Source organism: Miniopterus schreibersii, assembly GCF_964146895.1.
Source record: "Miniopterus schreibersii genome assembly, chromosome: 3".
NCBI lineage: Eukaryota > Metazoa > Chordata > Mammalia > Chiroptera > Miniopteridae > Miniopterus > Miniopterus schreibersii.
This window is the reverse complement of record NC_138103.1, coordinates 59,186,408-59,205,061: the sequence shown is the minus strand read 5'-3', so window position 1 is coordinate 59,205,061 and position 18,654 is coordinate 59,186,408. Positions and strand designations below refer to the sequence as shown.

General features: G+C 33.8%; 2 protein-coding genes across 11 annotated transcripts in view; one reads left to right on the top strand and one right to left on the bottom strand.

Moving 5' to 3' along the window:
* The window catches only part of CCNH (cyclin H), a 52,131-nt gene that overhangs the window by 2,928 nt on the left and 30,549 nt on the right, over positions 1–18,654 (bottom strand). For 3 of the 7 annotated variants that reach the window (XM_081131208.1, XM_081131210.1, XM_081131211.1), the window contains one exon: positions 10,540–11,742. The exons of 1 other annotated variant lie outside the window; for it this stretch is intronic. In XM_081131208.1, coding sequence (XP_080987334.1) covers positions 11,509–11,742 — 234 coding nt within the window. In that variant the 3' untranslated portion in view covers positions 10,540–11,508. Of the gene's footprint in view, positions 1–10,539; positions 11,743–11,947; positions 11,972–13,955; positions 14,219–18,654 lie in introns of those variants that run through there. 3 more of the 7 variants (XM_081131217.1, XM_081131212.1, XM_081131216.1) reach the window with 3 other exon arrangements.
* RASA1 (RAS p21 protein activator 1) overlaps positions 1–18,654 on the top strand; it is a 93,221-nt gene that overhangs the window by 62,804 nt on the left and 11,763 nt on the right. For all 4 annotated transcript variants that reach the window (XM_081131207.1, XM_081131205.1, XM_081131206.1 and 1 more), the window contains exons 10-20: positions 3,738–3,858; positions 4,632–4,788; positions 8,100–8,187; positions 10,433–10,510; positions 12,064–12,221; positions 12,734–12,810; positions 14,093–14,265; positions 14,596–14,755; positions 15,725–15,867; positions 17,443–17,558; positions 18,202–18,288. In XM_081131207.1, the coding sequence (XP_080987333.1) occupies positions 3,738–3,858; positions 4,632–4,788; positions 8,100–8,187; positions 10,433–10,510; positions 12,064–12,221; positions 12,734–12,810; positions 14,093–14,265; positions 14,596–14,755; positions 15,725–15,867; positions 17,443–17,558; positions 18,202–18,288 (1,358 nt within the window). The remainder of the gene's footprint in view (positions 1–3,737; positions 3,859–4,631; positions 4,789–8,099; positions 8,188–10,432; positions 10,511–12,063; positions 12,222–12,733; positions 12,811–14,092; positions 14,266–14,595; positions 14,756–15,724; positions 15,868–17,442; positions 17,559–18,201; positions 18,289–18,654) is intronic.

The window sequence follows — 18,654 nt, the reverse complement described above, 5'->3', positions numbered from 1 at the left end:
TAGAATATCATCGAATGAATGAATGTCTGCTCTTCAGCAGGAAGTACCCTCTGTATTATCACTAGCATCTCTTATGTCATTGTGCTTGTGCTAGCTCTGTGTCACTCTCTTCCTCTCTGCCTGTATAAATGCTACTAGTTTAAGATACACCTCAAGTTTCACTTCCTCCTTGCCACCTTCTTAATAACTCTGGTCAGCATTGATGGACTACTTTTGTTGGCATTTCTGGCAGACCTTGGCTGTTCATTATTCTAATTACTGCATATATAAAACTAACTTTTTAAAAAAACATATAGTGTTGTATGTGCTTTCTAGAAACCAGTGCTCAGGGTCTTTTAACTAAGTGTCAGAGGTGTGTTTACCTCCAAATCACAGATCCTGTGACTCATTCCCATTGCTATATCCTTAATTCTAATTCACATTGGCTGTTTGAGTTAATGATGGTTTTAATTTATTTCATAAGTCCACAAAATTTATTGGCCTATAAATTGTCATACATTTTTCACAAAAGGAATTTGTGCTTAGAATTTTCTAATTTAATTTTCATAATTAGAAAAATAATTGTGTGACAATAATAGCATGTGACATCAAGTAAACTTTTTGTACTTAAGTTATAAGGTTGTTTTAAGACCTACTTAAAATATATAGTGTGCCCCACTCTTGTGTTACTGTTTCATACCTGAACAAACCTCAAATTGTTATTTGCATAAGTGCCTATAATGCATCAAATACTTGAGAAATAACTGATTCTGATTACAAAGCAATCTGTATACTACATAAAAACCATTACGTTTGAAGTGTGTTCACCCACTGTCATGCACGGACCTGGAACATGCCCACCTTGTAAATCCTAACTCAGATTTCAGATACATTTCTAGTAAGTTCTTGCTTATAATTACTCTGGTTCTTCTTGCACTTTTACTGTCAAAATGGAAAAGTGAGTCCAGATTTTAAATCTCTCTCTCTTGGGTTCTAGTTTATAATTCTTTCTTATTGTTCCTATACTTTCGTCATCAAGTGGAATACTTTTGAAAACTGATGGCTCATATTTTGTTGGAGAGTACAGTCTTTGCTTCATAACTTTAAAATATTTTTATGTTCAGGTTTATAAATAAACATCAATTAGAATGATCAGTACAGTGAATTTTTAAAATTTCTACATTATATGTCTTCCAGTAACTTGGATACAAATTACCTTTTTTCCATTTACAAATCATATGTAGTAAAGCTTGGTGCACAAGAATATAAATTTAAAGAATAGTCTTATTTCCTTTTAGCAAAACAGGATCCTCTAAATTCTTGTCACAAGGTATTGCATGGTGATATTCTTACTATTGAATGACTAACAAATGGAAACATTACATTTCTTCACCCCCCTCCCCCCCCCAGAAATATATCGTTCACTCGGTAATTCTTGAGTTTTGAGAAAATTTATCAGATATCTTCTGAAGAATTATAGTCTGAGATTTTGCTTATCAAAATCAATTTTATCATAGCACTAGACCCCAGAGTGCTGCCATCTGTTTTTTTGCATTCATCTTCTGAGTCTCTTAATAATTGTCAAACATATTCTTTTGTCAGTATTTTCTCTGTTATTATGAGCAGAAAAATAAGAGTCCTGCATTTTCAGCTTCAATGAAGACTAATTAAAAAAAACACCAAAATAGTCTTTTTTCTTCTTTAAAGGATAATGCAATACTTGGCAACCTAGTTTTTTGTTTTTCTTAAAAAGCCAAAGGGTGATGCAATGGAGATGATTTATTTCACTATCGCATCATCCTCTAAGACAAGGATTGTCCAACTTGTTCTGTAAAGGGCCAGATGATAAATATTTTAGTTGTGTGCGCCATCCAGTATCTGTCTCGACTACTAAACCTTACTGTTGTAGTGTGAAAACAGCCATAGATGCTATGTAAAGGGATGAGTGTGGCTGCGTTCCAGTAAAACTCTATGTCCCAAAACAGTCAGTGGGCCGAATTTGGCACATGTACCACGGTTTGCCAATTCCTGCTCTTTAGCATACTTGGGAGTAATTGTTGAGTAATGATGAAATGTTCCTAGGATGGTGAAATAGCAGACTGTTTCAAGATATAGGGAAAATAAGATTCATGAAAATCACATGTCCTAGATTTATGAAAAGATCAAATGGACCCATGAAATCTCTAGGGGAAAAAGTCATAAATACTAATCCCTGCAAACAGTAAGAACTCAAAAAAGAAACTAAAAAACCAAAATTGAGTCTAGTGTACCCTGATGGTGAAGATTGATTTGTTTTGGAAAGATTATAAAGGCATTCTTCTCTTTATATTTTTCCTGAAGTCATAATTCTTTTTGTAATTGGAGAGGGTTAGCAGTTAAGACATAAGCATTCCTGTAATTCACAGTGTTATGTAGAGTCATGCAGTAAAAAACCACAGGGTAGTGGGAAAAGTGTGGTTAGGGGCACAACACCAAAAACTTCATCACTGACACTTAAAGATAAGGACCTAATAAAAATGTAGCATAGTTTTTATACATGTTAAATGGTTAAGAAATAAACACTACAATAAATATGGCAATTTACTTTGAAAAAGATCTGGTTTACTTGTGGAAGTTACCATTGGAAGTGTTTTGAATATTGTGAGGTGGCAAGAAGAGGATTATCTGAAATCAGGTGGTGTTATAACTAGCCAGATGTGGCTAGATGGGTGTGACATATAACACTGGGGGAATTGAGGGGGGACCTGAGGTGTGTTTTGTATATTCCCCCGTATCTTAGTTCAGCTGGGTGCAGTTTTCTGCATCACCCAGTGTATCTCACAGACGTATTTGTACATAAGCAAACTTTGCTTTATGCTTAAATTGGTTGGGACAAATTTATCTTTTCAAAGCGTGATTTGCTATAAAACACAAGACTGACTATGCAGTAGTCCCCCTTTTCCCAGGGGAATACGTTTCAAGTCCCCCAGTGGATACCTGAAACTGCAGATAGTACTAAACCCTATATATACTATTTTTTCCTACACATACATACCTATCATAAAGCTTAGTTTGTAAATTAGTCAGAGTAAGAGATTAACAACTAATAATAAAATAGAACAACTGTAACAATATACTATAATAAAAGTTATGTGATTTTGGTCTCAAGATATTTTATTGTACAGTACTCACCCTTCTTGTGATGATGTGAGATGATGTGATGAGATGAAGTGAGGTGAATGACTTTGTGATATAGTGTTACGCTACTGTAAGTGTTACTTGAACACAGGCACTGTGATAACTCAACTGTTGATCTGAGATTGCTAATGGGTGGGTAGCAGATATAGTGGGAAAGGGGGATGATTCACATCACAGGCGTGATTTCATCACAATACTCAGAATGGCATGCATAATTTATAATTTAAACTTACGAATTGTTTTATTTCTGGAATTTTCTATTAAATATTTCTGGACAGTGGTTGGCCTTGGGTAACTGAAACCACAGAAAGCAAAACCAGAGATAAAGGGGGACTACTGTATCTTTGAAAATAGGTTATTGTCTGTGTTCTTGAGAGGATGGTAAAGAAACCTTTTTGAGAATTTCTTTGGAAAGCAAATGATCTCAATATATGTTTTACATTCTTTTAGATTTTAGTACTTAAAACATTTTCTTAATGTCTAGACAGACACGTAATTTGGCTTTTAATTTGCAGTTGAGTAGATTTTACTTAATTTACATCAAGGATTCATGAAACAATTTTAATACTTTAAAAACTCAGGATCAAGAGCAAGTACTCAATGATACAGTGGATGGCAAGGAAATATATAATACAATTCGCCGAAAAACAAAAGATGCCTTTTATAAAAATATTGTTAAAAAAGGTTATCTTCTGAAAAAGGGTAAGTATAAATTTTTAAGACTAAAGATTCAATTTCAGTGTTTTATTATTTACAATAGAAGCATTATAAATATTGGGCATTGAACTTTTCATTGAGATGTGTATTTAATGAATTGTTTTGACCTCAGTTATTTTAGTAATTGACCCTGGATTAGAGCTTTTATCTAAGCAGACTTCAAAATCTAGTCTAGGTATATTAAGTCTACATTTCCAAGCAGAGTTTTAGGAAACAACTTACGTATTTCAAATTATGTCTTTAAATCCTGAGGTCAGTTCCAGTGCTGGGCATTTGATTCTTTGCCTCATACTCCCACTCCCCCTTAGTTTGAAAAAGAGAGAAGCTTGGCACATTCATGGTACTGATGCTCCTGGTTTATAGATTAGCCTCAGTTTCACATTAAGAAATGTTAGGGGGCTGGAGGGGCACATGGTTAGTGGGAGAGTTGTGTTTTTTTCTTCTTCTTAACGATTGAAAAAGAATTACTCCTAAATAAGAATTTTAAAGAATTTATCATAATGAGATTTCCAAAGATATAATTTAGGTACCCTTGTCATTTACTCTGATTCATTAAAAAACAAGCAATGTAACAAAAGTTGATTTTCTACAGATAAATTACATTTTCTCATTTTATAAGGATTAGTGTGTTATTTAAGCTTTGCAATAAAAATTTGAAATATGTTTAATTTTATTTTCAGCAGTGATAAAATTTTATGATTTTAATATATATGACTTCACAATTCTCATTTGGCTAAGGGAAAACTTTTTTTTAACAGGCAAAGGAAAACGGTGGAAAAACTTATATTTTATCTTAGAGGGCAGTGATGCCCAACTTATTTATTTTGAGAGTGAAAAACGAGCTACAAAACCAAAAGGATTAATAGATCTCAGTGTATGTTCTGTCTATGTTGTTCACGATAGTCTCTTTGACAGGTAAGAAATTGGTTTCTTTTTGTAATTGCTTTATTAATAAAATAGTGGGTATGTTCAGATCATTTCAAACCGTAGCAAACCAATTTGAGAGCCCTAAAAGCATCTGAAAATGTCATATTTAGTTGGATAGCACTGCTTATTTGGCTGTTTTCCTGTCCACTTTAATTGAACAACTGTACAAATTTTTCAGATTATTTTCAATATTTAGAGGTCTTTTAGCGTTCTATTTCTTTATATGAAGCTTCTAACTCTTAATACTGCTTTATTTTTTTAATTTTTATTGACTATTGGGGTGATATTGGTTAATAAAATTATATCGGTTTCAGGTGGACAGTTCTGTAACACATCATCTGTATATTATGTGTTCACCACCCAGAGCCAGGTCTCCTTCCATCACCATTTATCTCCTTTTTACCCTCTTATACTGCTTAACTTTAACCACTTCAGGGCACAAGTTAAAGACATTTCAGAGATACAGCATTATTGTATTGAAATTTATGTGGGAACTTTTACACCTTTATCTTTTCACTGTTGCATTATTTATTGTTTTATCTTCATTAAGGATTTTTTGCTGGATATTAAATTTTAGGATAGCATGGTGGGACCTGGAGAGTATTATGTGAAGGGAAATAAGCCAGTCAGAGAAACACAAGTATCACATGATCTCACTCATATGTGGAATGTCATAAAGAAAATAAACTGATGAACAGAATAGACCCAGAGACATAGAAGCATGGAACAGACTGAGGGGTCTCAGGGGGAAGGCAGGGGTGGGCAGGTGGGTGGGGAGAGAGTAACCAAAGAACTTACATAAATATATGCATAACCCAGGGACACAGACAATAGTGTGGTAAAGGCCTGGGGTGAGGTGCGAGGTAGAAGGGGTCAGTGGGACAAGAAGGGGGACCTCTGTAATACTTTCAACAATAAAGATAAATTTAAAAAATTTTAGGAAGGCAGTTATTTTCTTTCAGCATTTTAAAGATTGTTTTCTGCCTTGCAACATTTTCTTTGTCATTCTAGTAGTTTCTCTTTTGGAGATAATGTATCTTTTTTTTCTCTCTCTCTTCATAGTACTTTCATCTTTCTCTGGATGCTTTGACATTTTTCCTTATCTTAGATTTTCAGCAGTTAAACCAAAATGTGCCTACAGTAATTTTCTTTTAAATTGTATCCTAATGCTTGTAGAGCTTCTTTGTTAAACTCAGACCTCTGATGTCTTTTGTCAGTTTTAGAAAATTCTTGATCAGTATCTCTCTAAACAGTTCTGCCACATTCTCTTTCATCTTCTGGGATTTGTGTTAAATATTATATAGTTTTTACTATGTCCATGTGTCTGTTACAAAGTTTTCTATGCTTTTCATCATTTTTTCTTCTCTGTGCCTCAGGCCGAATTTTCTTCTGATTTATTTTTTAGTTTGCTAATCTATTCTTTTGAAGTTTAATGCATTTTTAACTTTATTATATTTTTCAATTTAGAATTTCCATTTATTTATTAACTTTAGAGAGAGGGAGGGAAGGAGAGAGAGAAAGAGAAACATCAGTTGGTTGTTTCCCTTATTTATGCATTCATTGGTTGATTCTTGTATGTGCCCTGACCGAGGATCGAACCCACATCACAACCTTGGTGTGTTGGGATGATGCTCTAACCACTGAGATGCCGGGCCAGGGCCTCCACTTAATTCTTTTATAGATCCAGTTACCTGGAAAAACTCTATTTTGTTATCTATTTTCTTGAACATTTTAATTACAGTATTGGAAAGTCGTATCTAACCTTAATATCTGATTATATGTAGGTCTTTCTCTTTTGTCTGATTTTTCTTTTGGCTTTTCAGTCCTTTCATCCTAATTCCTGTAATGCCTACTTAATTTCACCGGACGGTGGACATTGTGTATGAAGAACTGCAGAAGCTATGGCTGATGTTATTGCTTCCAGAACAAATTGTTCTTCTTCCAGAAACTTAGAATAGGGGTAGTTCATATTGAGTCTCTCAGGAATCAAGTAGAAATGTTGGTGAGGACTTCCCGTTTCTCATTTGCCCGTATTTTGAAGGCATAGCTGTGCTGGGACTCAGCTAAAAGCCTTCTCTCCTAACGCCGGAGCTCATTTGATCTGCAGCGCTGTGGAACTGCTGGACGTGCTGATGGGCTGCTCAGCATCTCAGCTCAGCTGCTCCCCTCACACGGTGTAGGAATCAGCACGCGCCCTGAAAGGGAAAGCTGTGGAGAATGTTTGGCTCACCTCATGTGATCTTGGCCCCTCAAGTGTTAGCTGCTTGGATTGTTCTTCAGGGACTTCATACTGTTGGTTTTTGTTTTGTTTATATTTTATCCAGCTAGGAGGTTTAGTCTGCTACAAGTTACTTTTAGAATCAAAATGTTTTAGTTTAGATTTTCCATTATTTTATGATATTCTCAGAGCATGAAAAGATGGTTCTTTTATCTTAAATGTTAAGCTTGTAGTCTGCTATGACCTCCTAACACTAAAGTATTAAATACAATCTTTGATTAAAGCAAGAACTAGAAATAACATTTATTGAGTTTCAAAAACATGAAGGCCCTTACTAAAATTTTGTAAACATTTTCAAGTCTAGTTAGAGCACATCTTGAAAGATATAAACTCTTCGATATTTTATTTACATGTTAAATGAATTATAGTACAGTGCATACCATAGGAGGGCAAGAACCAATATTTACTGTACGCCATTGTTAGATAATTTAATCCTCAGAACAAGATTATGCATGAGTAGATGGTGTTTTCATTTTAACAGGAGGAACAACTGTCAGTTGTAAAAAATTTGAAAGTATATGAAAATTAAAAGAAAATTAAAATCAGCCACCATGTAGTGAGAGATGACCATTAAGAACATTTTTGGTCTAAGACCATGTCTGTAGTCTTTTTTCAGTGCATGTAAATGTATATTTTATATCATCCTGAAACAGTGAACTTAGTAACATTTTATTTGCTTTTGAAAAGTTTGGATTAGCTATTTGAAATTCTAATATTTCTGCTTCAACTTCTTTGTAAGTTTTCTCCTTCTAATATCTTTTAAAATTTACATAGTTAAAAAAGTTTTAAACTTAGGTTAATAAAATTTTGATAGTGCGGACAAAAAAGTTTTCTAAAATATATGCAGCCCACATTGTCTTTTTAGTAATGATCTGGTACAATGGAGCATTTCTCTAAATTAAGAATTACGTTACTTTTATATACATTATTTAATAATATATTGTGGGGGGTTTTTTAAGTAGCTTTAGTATTTAATACTCTTTGTTAAGCTTCCTAATAACTTTTTTGTTTGTATTTAAAGGCCAAACTGTTTTCAGATAGTAGTTCAGCACTTTAGTGAAGAGCATTACATCTTTTACTTTGCAGGAGAAACTCCAGAACAAGCAGAAGTAAGTTAATCGTTTCTTCAGTGTAAACATTTTGCCCATGTTTTCTTTTTTTTAAATTTATTTTTCAATTACAATTGACATACAGTATTAAATTAGATCAGGTATACAACATAGTGATTAGAAATTTTTATACCTTACACCTGTTTTGTTTAACTAGAAAACTACTGCATTTAAGATAAAGTGATGAAAAGGATGTCTGAAATCTAATCTTTTTATTTTAAGGAATGAGAACTTTCATGTGTAAAACATTTTTTTGAAAGAAATGCAGGAAAACACAGTGAAGGGTTATTAGGAATGAAAACTCCATTTTAAGTTGACCTTTAAATACTCTATGATGTTGAGTCCAACTGGGAAGGCTCATTTAAAATCCTCTCTGCAGAAAGGTTATAGATATTCTCAGTACAATCTAAAGGTAAGCCAGTTAGTTTTGCTAACAAGCGTTGTTATTCTTCACTGGTTGAATTCCATATCTACAAACAGAAGTTGAGTCATCAGAAAGAAAACTATTTTAGGAGTTTTCTATTTTTCTCTGAGTCTAAATATAGTATCTGCTTTCAGCACTAGCCATTGATCTTTGAGCAGTGCTCTTCTAAAAACCTTTATTAAATTTTAAGTAATACTATGAAGAAAAAATGTTTCTAAAAATCTTTAAAATATTTTGATTTCTTTGAACCATAATAGGTCTTGGTAGTTAGTGGTATTTTGTAGAAATATGGCTATATTTCTGCTTATACTCTATGAAAGGAACTTGAAGATGGTTAAGAGGTCAAAGAAAGCAACTTTGTTAGAAATAGAAGATAATTTGCCAACCCTGGAAATGAAGCAGATGCTGTGGAACCTGTCATAATTAATATCCAGTAATAAATTATGAAAATACCTTAGACTCTAGAATAAACTTGGTGAATGAACCATTATGTTTTATGGGCCATAACTGAGTGTCATTTCAAATCTTCATAAAATACCTCAATTACTCATTAGCATATAACATAAAAATATTTTATATGTACATATCCCTAATTTTTAGATTAAAAAGTAGGGCTCAAAACATTTGATAATTTAGACTTTTCTTTTTAATGTTAGAAATTGAGTTGGGAAATTTAAATTCAGTATCCCATCTTCTAATTATTTTACCATGTCTCCTCTTTCTAAATAAAGATGTGTTGCAGAACATACTGCATGTCTCACTTAGCTGTATAATAGAACATTTCCTTATTGTATTATATATATTCTGTATTTCCAAATATTAAAGCCCCAAAATACCACTGGAATTTCCAATTTTCATTACTTCGGTGGCTTATGAGATCTTTAGTTAGTCTTTTCCATTTCTAAAAGCAGGTCTTAATTTGCTCTACTATATAGATGTTCTCTAAACATTGGCAAAGTTCAGATTCATTGAAATAGCCCACAAATTAAAGAAATAATTGAATAAAGCAGTGGTATACAGCTTTCTAGAGAAACATGTAACGTCGAAGTGAAATATTTAGCTTTATTTTTTTTAATTTTTTAAAATATATCTTTATTGATTTCAGAGAGAGGAAAGGAGAGGGAGAGAGAGAGACAAAAACATCAATGATGAGAGTCATTGATCGAGCCCTCAACCCAGGCATTTGCCCTGACCCGGAATCGAACCCCGATCGCCTGGATCCCAGGTCGACGCTCAACCGCTGAGCCATGCCCGGCTGGGCTAGCTTTATTTTTGATAAATGTAAATTTTTTTTCTCCTTTCTCCAGAGCACTAGATGGTTAAACATTTTTAAATGTAGCTACAATTTAATTTGAATATTAGGCTGGAAAATTTTAAATCTTAATGTTATATTTGAAAGGCCTACAAATAACCCAGATCCCCTTACACATCTCTACTTATATCATGGTCTAAAGTAAAGATTACAGTGCTTGTCATCAAATTAGTCATCACATTATCCATTGGTTTTGTAGTCAGCCCTCCTTTCATAAAATACATTAATTCTGCCTTAGGGAACCTCAAGTGTAACAGCTTACCTATATATAATTTTTTTTGCTAATTAATGGCCACTTATTGGTACACTTAATATTAACTTAGTCTACAGAAATATAAGTTTTATCAGAATTATAATTTTTGGATCAGTTTTACTTTGTTGGGGTATGAATATATTAATGCACAGTACTGTGAGTTTAGAAATGGCCATCTCAAGAAGGAAAGAAGTACTGATAATTGGAAACTAAACTACACTAGTACATTTCTTTGAACTGCTTTTATTTTTTGTAGGATTGGATGAAAGGTCTGCAGGCATTTTGCAATTTACGGAAAAGTAGTCCAGGGACAGCTAATAAACGCTTGCGTCAGGTGAAATTAATTTTCTTTGATTTGTGATTGTCACATTTTGTTTTCACTCTGCTCTTTATTTTTATTTCAATATGCACTGTTTTGGGCAACATTTCCAATACTTCAGAGTTCTTAAGAGAAATTAATCTTGTTAGGCATTTTAAAGCTCCCATTTGCTTCAGTAGCAGGAGAAATGGTTATTTTTTTTATGGAAGAGAATGCTCTTTATATGCTTGCTGGGTACTTAGTCCATAATGCCATCTTTTGAATACAGATCAAAGGGGTTTTTTCTTCCACTCAAAATAACAATACCAAACAAACAGTAATAGAAACTATTCTGTTGGGCACTTTTTTTTTTTTCTTAAAAAAGTATTTTGGCCTCTTTCAAAAAAACTAGAACTACAGGTACTTATTGAAAAGATCATCTTACTTAAATTACTAATCCCGGTAAACTCCTGGGTTCTTCATTGTATAGAAGTTGTTTCTGAGGTGTACTGTGTAACCCCAAGGCAGTGCCCCGTTCTGCCTGTTTGAAATGCTCATGTGCCCTGTGTGTTCATTTATGGGGCCTTTTCTTCTAAGGTGCGCAGTCAGCTTTACATCCTGCATTTCCCTCCCTTCATAGTTTCTCTGGATATCTGCTTAAAAATCAAGTAATTTTAACATCCTGGAGTTTTGAGGGAAGTTTAGTCCAGTATTTACTGACCAAAGTAACTCTTGTTTTATTTATGGGAATTTCCAGTAAGCATGGTGATTTTAACATATTGTTCTATTGGAAATGGATAAATGTTAATACTAAGATTACTATAATTTTATATTCCCTGTAACCAAAAGACTGACTCCCCAAGGAAATTTAATTTACACATAATCACTGTGTGTTCTCAAAATGTATTTTAACATTTTTTAAGCAATGGAAAAGCATGTTGAATTTTTACAGATTGCATCTTGTGTGAGACTTTAGTCATAAAATGATCATTTATGAGTATAATATGATGTAGCTAATCTCTCTCGAACCCTCCCTATATGTCAGGCACTCTGCCGTGTGCTTTACACATACTATTTTGAATCTTTACAACAACTTGCAGTGTGAGCTTTGTTTTTATTTTATACTTGAGGAAGAGGAGGCTAGAGAAGCTGTTTGCACAAGGCAGGCAGCAGGTGGCAGGAGAGCAAAGAGGACCTGGTGCTGGAGGGGAGCCGGTCTGAGTTTTGACATCAAAACAAACTATGCTCTTTTGGATCTGTAAACTTTTCTGTAGAATGAAAAGGTAGAATCTGTTTTAAAAAATATTTTATAGCTGTGGATCTCTTTATAGAAATTCAATCTTACAGATGAGCCTTATATAACACACAGGATTTTGATTTGAGCTGTGAGAGTTGTTTACTTAATACAGAATCTTCTTCCTTTTCTCTGAACCATTTGTTTTATAATAATAAAGGTATATTTCATTATTTCTGCATGAATATAGTTAGAGGAATAACCTGTAAAACAAAATTACATTTACAGTAATTGCTTTTGAAACCTAATGCATAATTTTTGAAATCTGGGTTAACAGTTTTTGTGCTTTCTTTAGGTCAGCAGTCTTGTTTTACATATTGAAGAAGCCCATAAACTCCCAATAAAACATTTTACTAACCCCTATTGCAACATCTACCTGAATAGTGTCCAGGTAGCAAAAACTCATGCAAGGGAAGGGCACAACCCTGTCTGGTCAGAAGAGTTTGTCTTTGAGTAAGTCTTATTTTATCATTACATTAAATTATTTTCTACCATATCACATTTTCATTCCTTTTTTGGGGGGGTGAGGGGAGTTTCTATATCTAAACCGTCAGAAGAGGATAATCCAGGCATTTTAATAGTACATATATATATATTTTTTTCTGTTGTATTTGTTCAATTTTTTTAGTAAAGTGCTATGTCTTTTGTTTTTCACCTAGTCATTAATAGGAATTAGCATTACTTACAATTCCTAAACTGTTTACTAACACACACACACATTCTAGATGTTTACAAAGGTCTCCAGGATTTACTTGAGGAGGTTAAAGATGGTAGGGAAAGTGTAATTTGCTTGTCTGTATTCCTATATGCCAAGCAATAAAACATGTTTTGAATCTAGTTGTAAATCTAACACGTTCAAGTTGTTTAGTAGCAAAATATGAACCTTATTGGATATTAGAGATAAAGAAATTAGATAGTTTGATGCCAGGACATTTTACTAACTCTTTTTCTTTTTGCTCCTTTAGTGATCTTCCTCCTGACATCAACAGATTTGAAATAACTCTTAGTAATAAAACAAAGAAAAGCAAAGATCCTGATATCTGTAAGTTGATACAGAAATTCCTTTTAAAATTCATAATGTAATATAATTGAAAATAGAAATGAAAAATAAAGTAGAAGTACAAATTGTATAATTTGAGGTAGTTTCTTTTTGTGCTTCTAAAAATTACTGATATGGCTAAATTGTACCTACTGTGAACCTAAACCTTTAGGATTGAATTACAGATCTGCCTCCCCTCCCCACTGGGTAGGAAGTACAAGAAAACATAAGGTGGTCGTCTTCCTGTAGTTCTTCCCCTACCCCTTCTATTGTTTAGGTTTTTCCTACTTCCTATACTTTGCAAGTAAGTGAAAAAAAAACACTCTATTTAAAAAAAATTCTTTAAACACGATTATATTTGTTCACTTTTGGTGGTCAAACCCTCCCAGTTTATTACCTCAGCAGCACCTTTTCCCAGCATGTTGCTGAAACAGGTGGCAGTGGGATTTAGCTATTGACATAGGTGTGCATTAGGCTAATACCTTCTTCAACGTCATGTTGAGAGAGAGAATTATTAACAGATAGGTCAAAGCCTGAATTTTTTCTCTATAAAATGTTTATTTTGTAATTCCTGTGTTAAATACTTAACCTTTTTTAGTGGTTCCCCCTTACTTTTAAGATAAAATCCAACCCCCACCCCCCATAATAACACAGAAGAAAGATCCTTTTCTGATCCACTCCTCCCCAGTTGCTCTCACTGCGTAATCTTTTGTATATCCTGTCTCCAGCTATACAAGCTTTCTTATAGCTCTTAATTATCCATGGATTTTAAAGGCATCCACCATACCTTCTGTTTGGACTGTGCTTGTGTCCCCTTTCCCCCCTTCTCTCACTTTTCTCTACCTTTATATTTAGTTCCAGCTCCAGATCCTGTTATAAGTCAGCCTAAGGGTTTCCTGTTTGGAATGGATTTTTAACTTCTACAGGCTGAATTAGATATTATTTCTTTGTACTCCATTATCATTAAACACTGTTACAGCACTTATCACACTGTATTATAATTGATTTCTTGCCTTCTTGGCTAGACTGTGGCCTCCATGCAAATCAGAGGCCATGTATTAATCATGTCTGTATTCCACGTCCCTGCCTATAACAGTCTGGCACATAGTAGACATTCAGTGAATGAAGTAAACATTTAGTATTGAATTTGTGATATCACTGAAAACTTCTTTAATAAAGCATTTAACACTGTAGAGGAGGTGAAATAGCAGGATAATTTGCTTGTGTGACTACTTTATAGTGTCATCTTTTTAGATAGTAATCATTTGATGTTTTTCTATCAAAGTATTTATGCGCTGCCAGTTGAACCGGTTACAGAAAGGGCATGCCACAGATGAATGGTTTCTGCTCAGCTCCCATATACCGTTAAAAGGTATTGAACCAGGATCCCTGCGTGTCCGAGCACGATATTCTATGGAAAAAATCATGCCAGAAGAAGAATACAGTGAATTTAAAGAGGTATTATTTACTTACCAGTCTAATTATTTTTGATGGCATTAACAGAAATATTTAAATTTCACAAAAGATCCATTAAGTTAAATGTAGTAATTCCATAGGTTAGTGGCACACTGACAGGCAAAGAGGGTTGAACAGCCTTGTGGTGGTATGAGGTTGGTCTCAGGAGACACAAATATGTAGGCTATAAATTCATTCTTTTTAAAATGAATTTATTCAATACAACATATTTTTAAATATGAGAACATATTTTCTGTTAATCTCACTGAGAATGCTTAATGCTGTGCTTTAACAAGATTGTGATTTAACAATCTTTCTTGATGTCATTTTTAGCTTATACTGCAAAAGGAACTCCATGTAGTCTATGCTTTATCACACGTGTGTGGGCAGGACCGAACACTACTGGCTAGCATCCTACTGAAGATTTTTCTTCATGAAAAGCTTGAATCATTGTTGTTATGTACACTAAATGACAGAGAAATAAGCATGGAAGGTACAGTATGGATGTATTAGTGTGATACTTTTAAAAATTGTGTGAACAGTTTGATTTTAAATATCAAATATATGTGGATTCTATCTTAGAATATATTAAAGTTAAATCATCTTGCAAAATAAGTTATTCTGTTTTTCCCTCACTAAAAATTACAGTTAGAATGTCAGTTCTGATTCGTATGCTGGCTAGTATGGGTGGTTGGTATTTCTAATACAAGCCTCTGTCATGGCAAATTAATTTATTGCACAAAAGTTGGGTGTCAGCTGAATTTTATTTCTAGATTCTGCAGATGGGTAGTTCTGAGGCACAACAGCGAGGCACACAGTGCTTTGTAACAGTTTACAGATGTCAGAATAACCTGTTTCCAACCAGCACTCTGACTCAGTGACAGTGTTTGCTTCTAGGCTTCCCCAAGTAAACTGTAAAATCTAAAACTATTTCCTCACCGTAGAAAATGTAAAAATGCACAGATTAGTCAGGAAGGATAAGGTGGAGATATGCATTTTACACTGGCGACATTTGTGTGTTTTAGGATTTTATTAAGTCAGTAGCCATGTTTGAGGCTAATAAATTAACTTATTTTGGGATTTATGTTATATTTTTATTTGGAAATTAGATTTTTTCAAAGCATGGGCTCAGTGGACAGCAAAGCTGGATTCTGGTCCTAGTTTTGTCACTAACTGGCTGTTTGGTCTTAGACAAGTCACCTAACCATTCTAAGCCTTTATTTAAAAAAATATGAACATGGTAGTATTAATCCCTTCTCCTGTTTATGAGCTAATGCAGTAATAGATATGAAACCTTTTGAAGAGTTAATTGTATAGAAATATAGGATGGCATTATAATTGATACTTTTAACGGTTACAATTGTTGGGGGAAAATGGTTAAGGAAAAATGAATTTATTTAATTTCCACTTGGTTCACATTAGTACAACCCTTTACAGATAACCTCTTAATATATTTATGTAGATGAGGCCACTACGTTATTTCGAGCCACAACACTTGCGAGCACCCTGATGGAGCAGTATATGAAAGCCACTGCTACACAATTTGTTCACCATGCTTTGAAAGACTCCATTTTAAAGATAATGGAAAGCAAGCAGTCTTGTGAGGTAAGAATTTAATGTTTTAAGTATTTGATCAGAGAGCATATTTTAGTAAGTAATGCTTTATTGTTAAAATACATTTTAAGGAACATATATTAGCTTTCTAAAGTATATGCTACTTTCAGAAGGTGTGAATAACATAAACTGAAGTTTCTGCTGGAAACTGTTGTTGTATAATCCAGTTAAGTTCTATGTAGCACATCATAATCAGTTAGGTTTGTCCTTGAAAGTTTCTTGAGGGTGTTGGGAGTAGTATGACATAATCCTCACAAAAGAAAAAAAGAAAAAAAAAGGCTACAGTATAAATTCATAATAAACCATTAAGATAAAGAGTGGATTCTCATGGCTATTCTCTCATTTTATTCTGAAGGTAGAACTACTACAGAAGAATACTGAATATATTTGTGGCTCTAACACAAAATTAATAAAATAAGTTGTTTTTGACTATACACTGGGAGCTATCAATGTTAATTCTGCATTAAGTTGTCAATTTTTACTAATTAAAGGGAATAAAGTGATGATTTTGTGTTGAAAACCTAGAGTAACACCACATTTGGTCTAACTGTAAAGCATAGAGAAATTTAGCAAGTCTTCAGAGTGCCTGGGTGCTGGATCCAGGCTGGGAAATTTAGACGTATATAGATAAATCTACTCCATTGATTCTAGATCAGAACACTCACATTATACGGGGAAAGTTTTGAGAAAGGTTCATGATTCTGTCCAAGGCATATGGTATTTTATTAGTCATAAAATAAGTCTTATCCTGTTGAGAAAAGCTGTATTTTTCCTCAAGGAGAATTAAGGTAGATTTTTTGTTATAAACTGTGGTCATTTTCCCATTTAAATACCCCTAGTATATTTGTGACTATGTGACCACTAAAGCTGGTTTGTGTTTTTTTGTGTGTGTGTCTTTTAGTTGAGACTATTATATTAAAAATAAAGCCTAATCCAATTTTGTGTGTAAAAATCTGTGGTAAAATCTGGTAAATGAACAGACGAGAACTTTCAACACTGGTGTTAATTCCGGAGCAACTGGAAGTTGTTGAATAATCATAGCTTGCTCTTCAATTCAGTACAATTAAACCTGGAACAGCCCGGGTGGTGGGGGTTAGGGGCCCCCCCTCCCCCGGCACGGTCAAATATCCACATAAAACTTTTTACTCCCCCAAAACTTAGTTGTTCCCTCTATATTGGTGGGGGATTGGTTCCAGGACCCCCAAGGATACTAAAATCTGTGGATGTGCATGTCCCCTATATAAAAAGGTATAGATCAGTGCATGTAGTCAGCCCTCTGTATTCAGACTCCCAATCACAGGTCAAAAAGTGCAAGTATTTATTGAAAACAGTCCTTGTAAGCCAGTGTTGTTCAAGGGTCAACGTAATTGGGAATTAAGGGTAACAAACCCAAGGAGCTTCAGAGTGTAAACTACTTAAAAATTTCTATTTATACCTTCCCCAAAAGACTAATATAGATCGAAAAATAAAAAATACAGAACCTTGAAAGCAACTGTTCAGTTACCTTGATTCATTTGTGTTTATCATTGCCAAGATGCATTTATATTCATTTATTCCTTCTCTTAGTTAAGTCCTTCAAAGTTAGAAAAAAATGAAGATGTGAACACTAATTTAGCACACCTATTGAACATACTTTCAGAGCTTGTGGAGAAAATATTCATGGCTTCAGAAATACTTCCACCGTAAGTGGTGAAATTTTAATTTGACAAGCAATTTTGTATCTGCGTTTTGAAACATTTGTATTTCTAAAACATGTAAGCTTTTCCACTGTCCTAATGTTAGGATACCTTGAAAAAGGTAGGGGTTTTAATCTTTACAAAATGAATTGTGTTTAAGGAAAAAGACTGAGAGTTGAAGAAACGCCTGAAATATTTACATTAAGTAAAATAAATCATATTTTTATACAAGTCCATATGTCTGATTTATGTAGTGACGGGAATGAACAGAGGTGTACAGTCTTAGATTTGAGGAAATGATAAAAGACGTCTCTCTATCCAGTTAATCAGGTAGAAGTTGTAAGTCAACATCTATCTCCCCAGAACCTGAACTCATTAGCTCCTCTGTATTCTCATCCCAATACTTTTTTCATACTTTTCATTAATACAGAAGTAATGTAAATATGGTAAGATTTCTTCCAAAGCAAATGCAGAAAACTAATTAATGATGAAAACTTGATTCTCTCATTATTTTGAAACCAAGTACTTTTTGAGGGGAAAGGGTCAGTTGCATTCAAATGTCATGTATTCGGTAAATTAAACTTGGGGTATAATGAAATAAGTATTTTCACTTGCTCTCTGTATTGAGATGATTGTGTTATTTTGGCAGGACACTGAGATATATTTACGGGTGTTTACAGAAATCTGTTCAGCACAAGTGGCCTACAAATACCACCATGAGAACAAGAGTGGTCAGGTAAGGCTGAGCAGTTCATTTGTTATAGCACTGTGTATGGCACACACTGAGAATGAAGTGAGTAATAGTGAAAATTTGAAGACTGGCAGTATACGGTGTACGATTTTTCTTTTACTTTTATTCTGGCCCTGTTCTATTTTTGGAGTTCAGATGGCTCCTAACTTACTGTGTTATTTTTTTGGAAGTTACTATGAGATTACTTAGATATCAAACCTAAACATTTATATATAGTCAGTTAACTCTTTGGGATTTTTATTTTATAGAATGAGGTTAAAAGATATATAATAAACAAAATCTAGCTAACTTTACAGTACTCTTCATACACATACATATGTGCACAAATGTGCACATACTTACCTATAGACA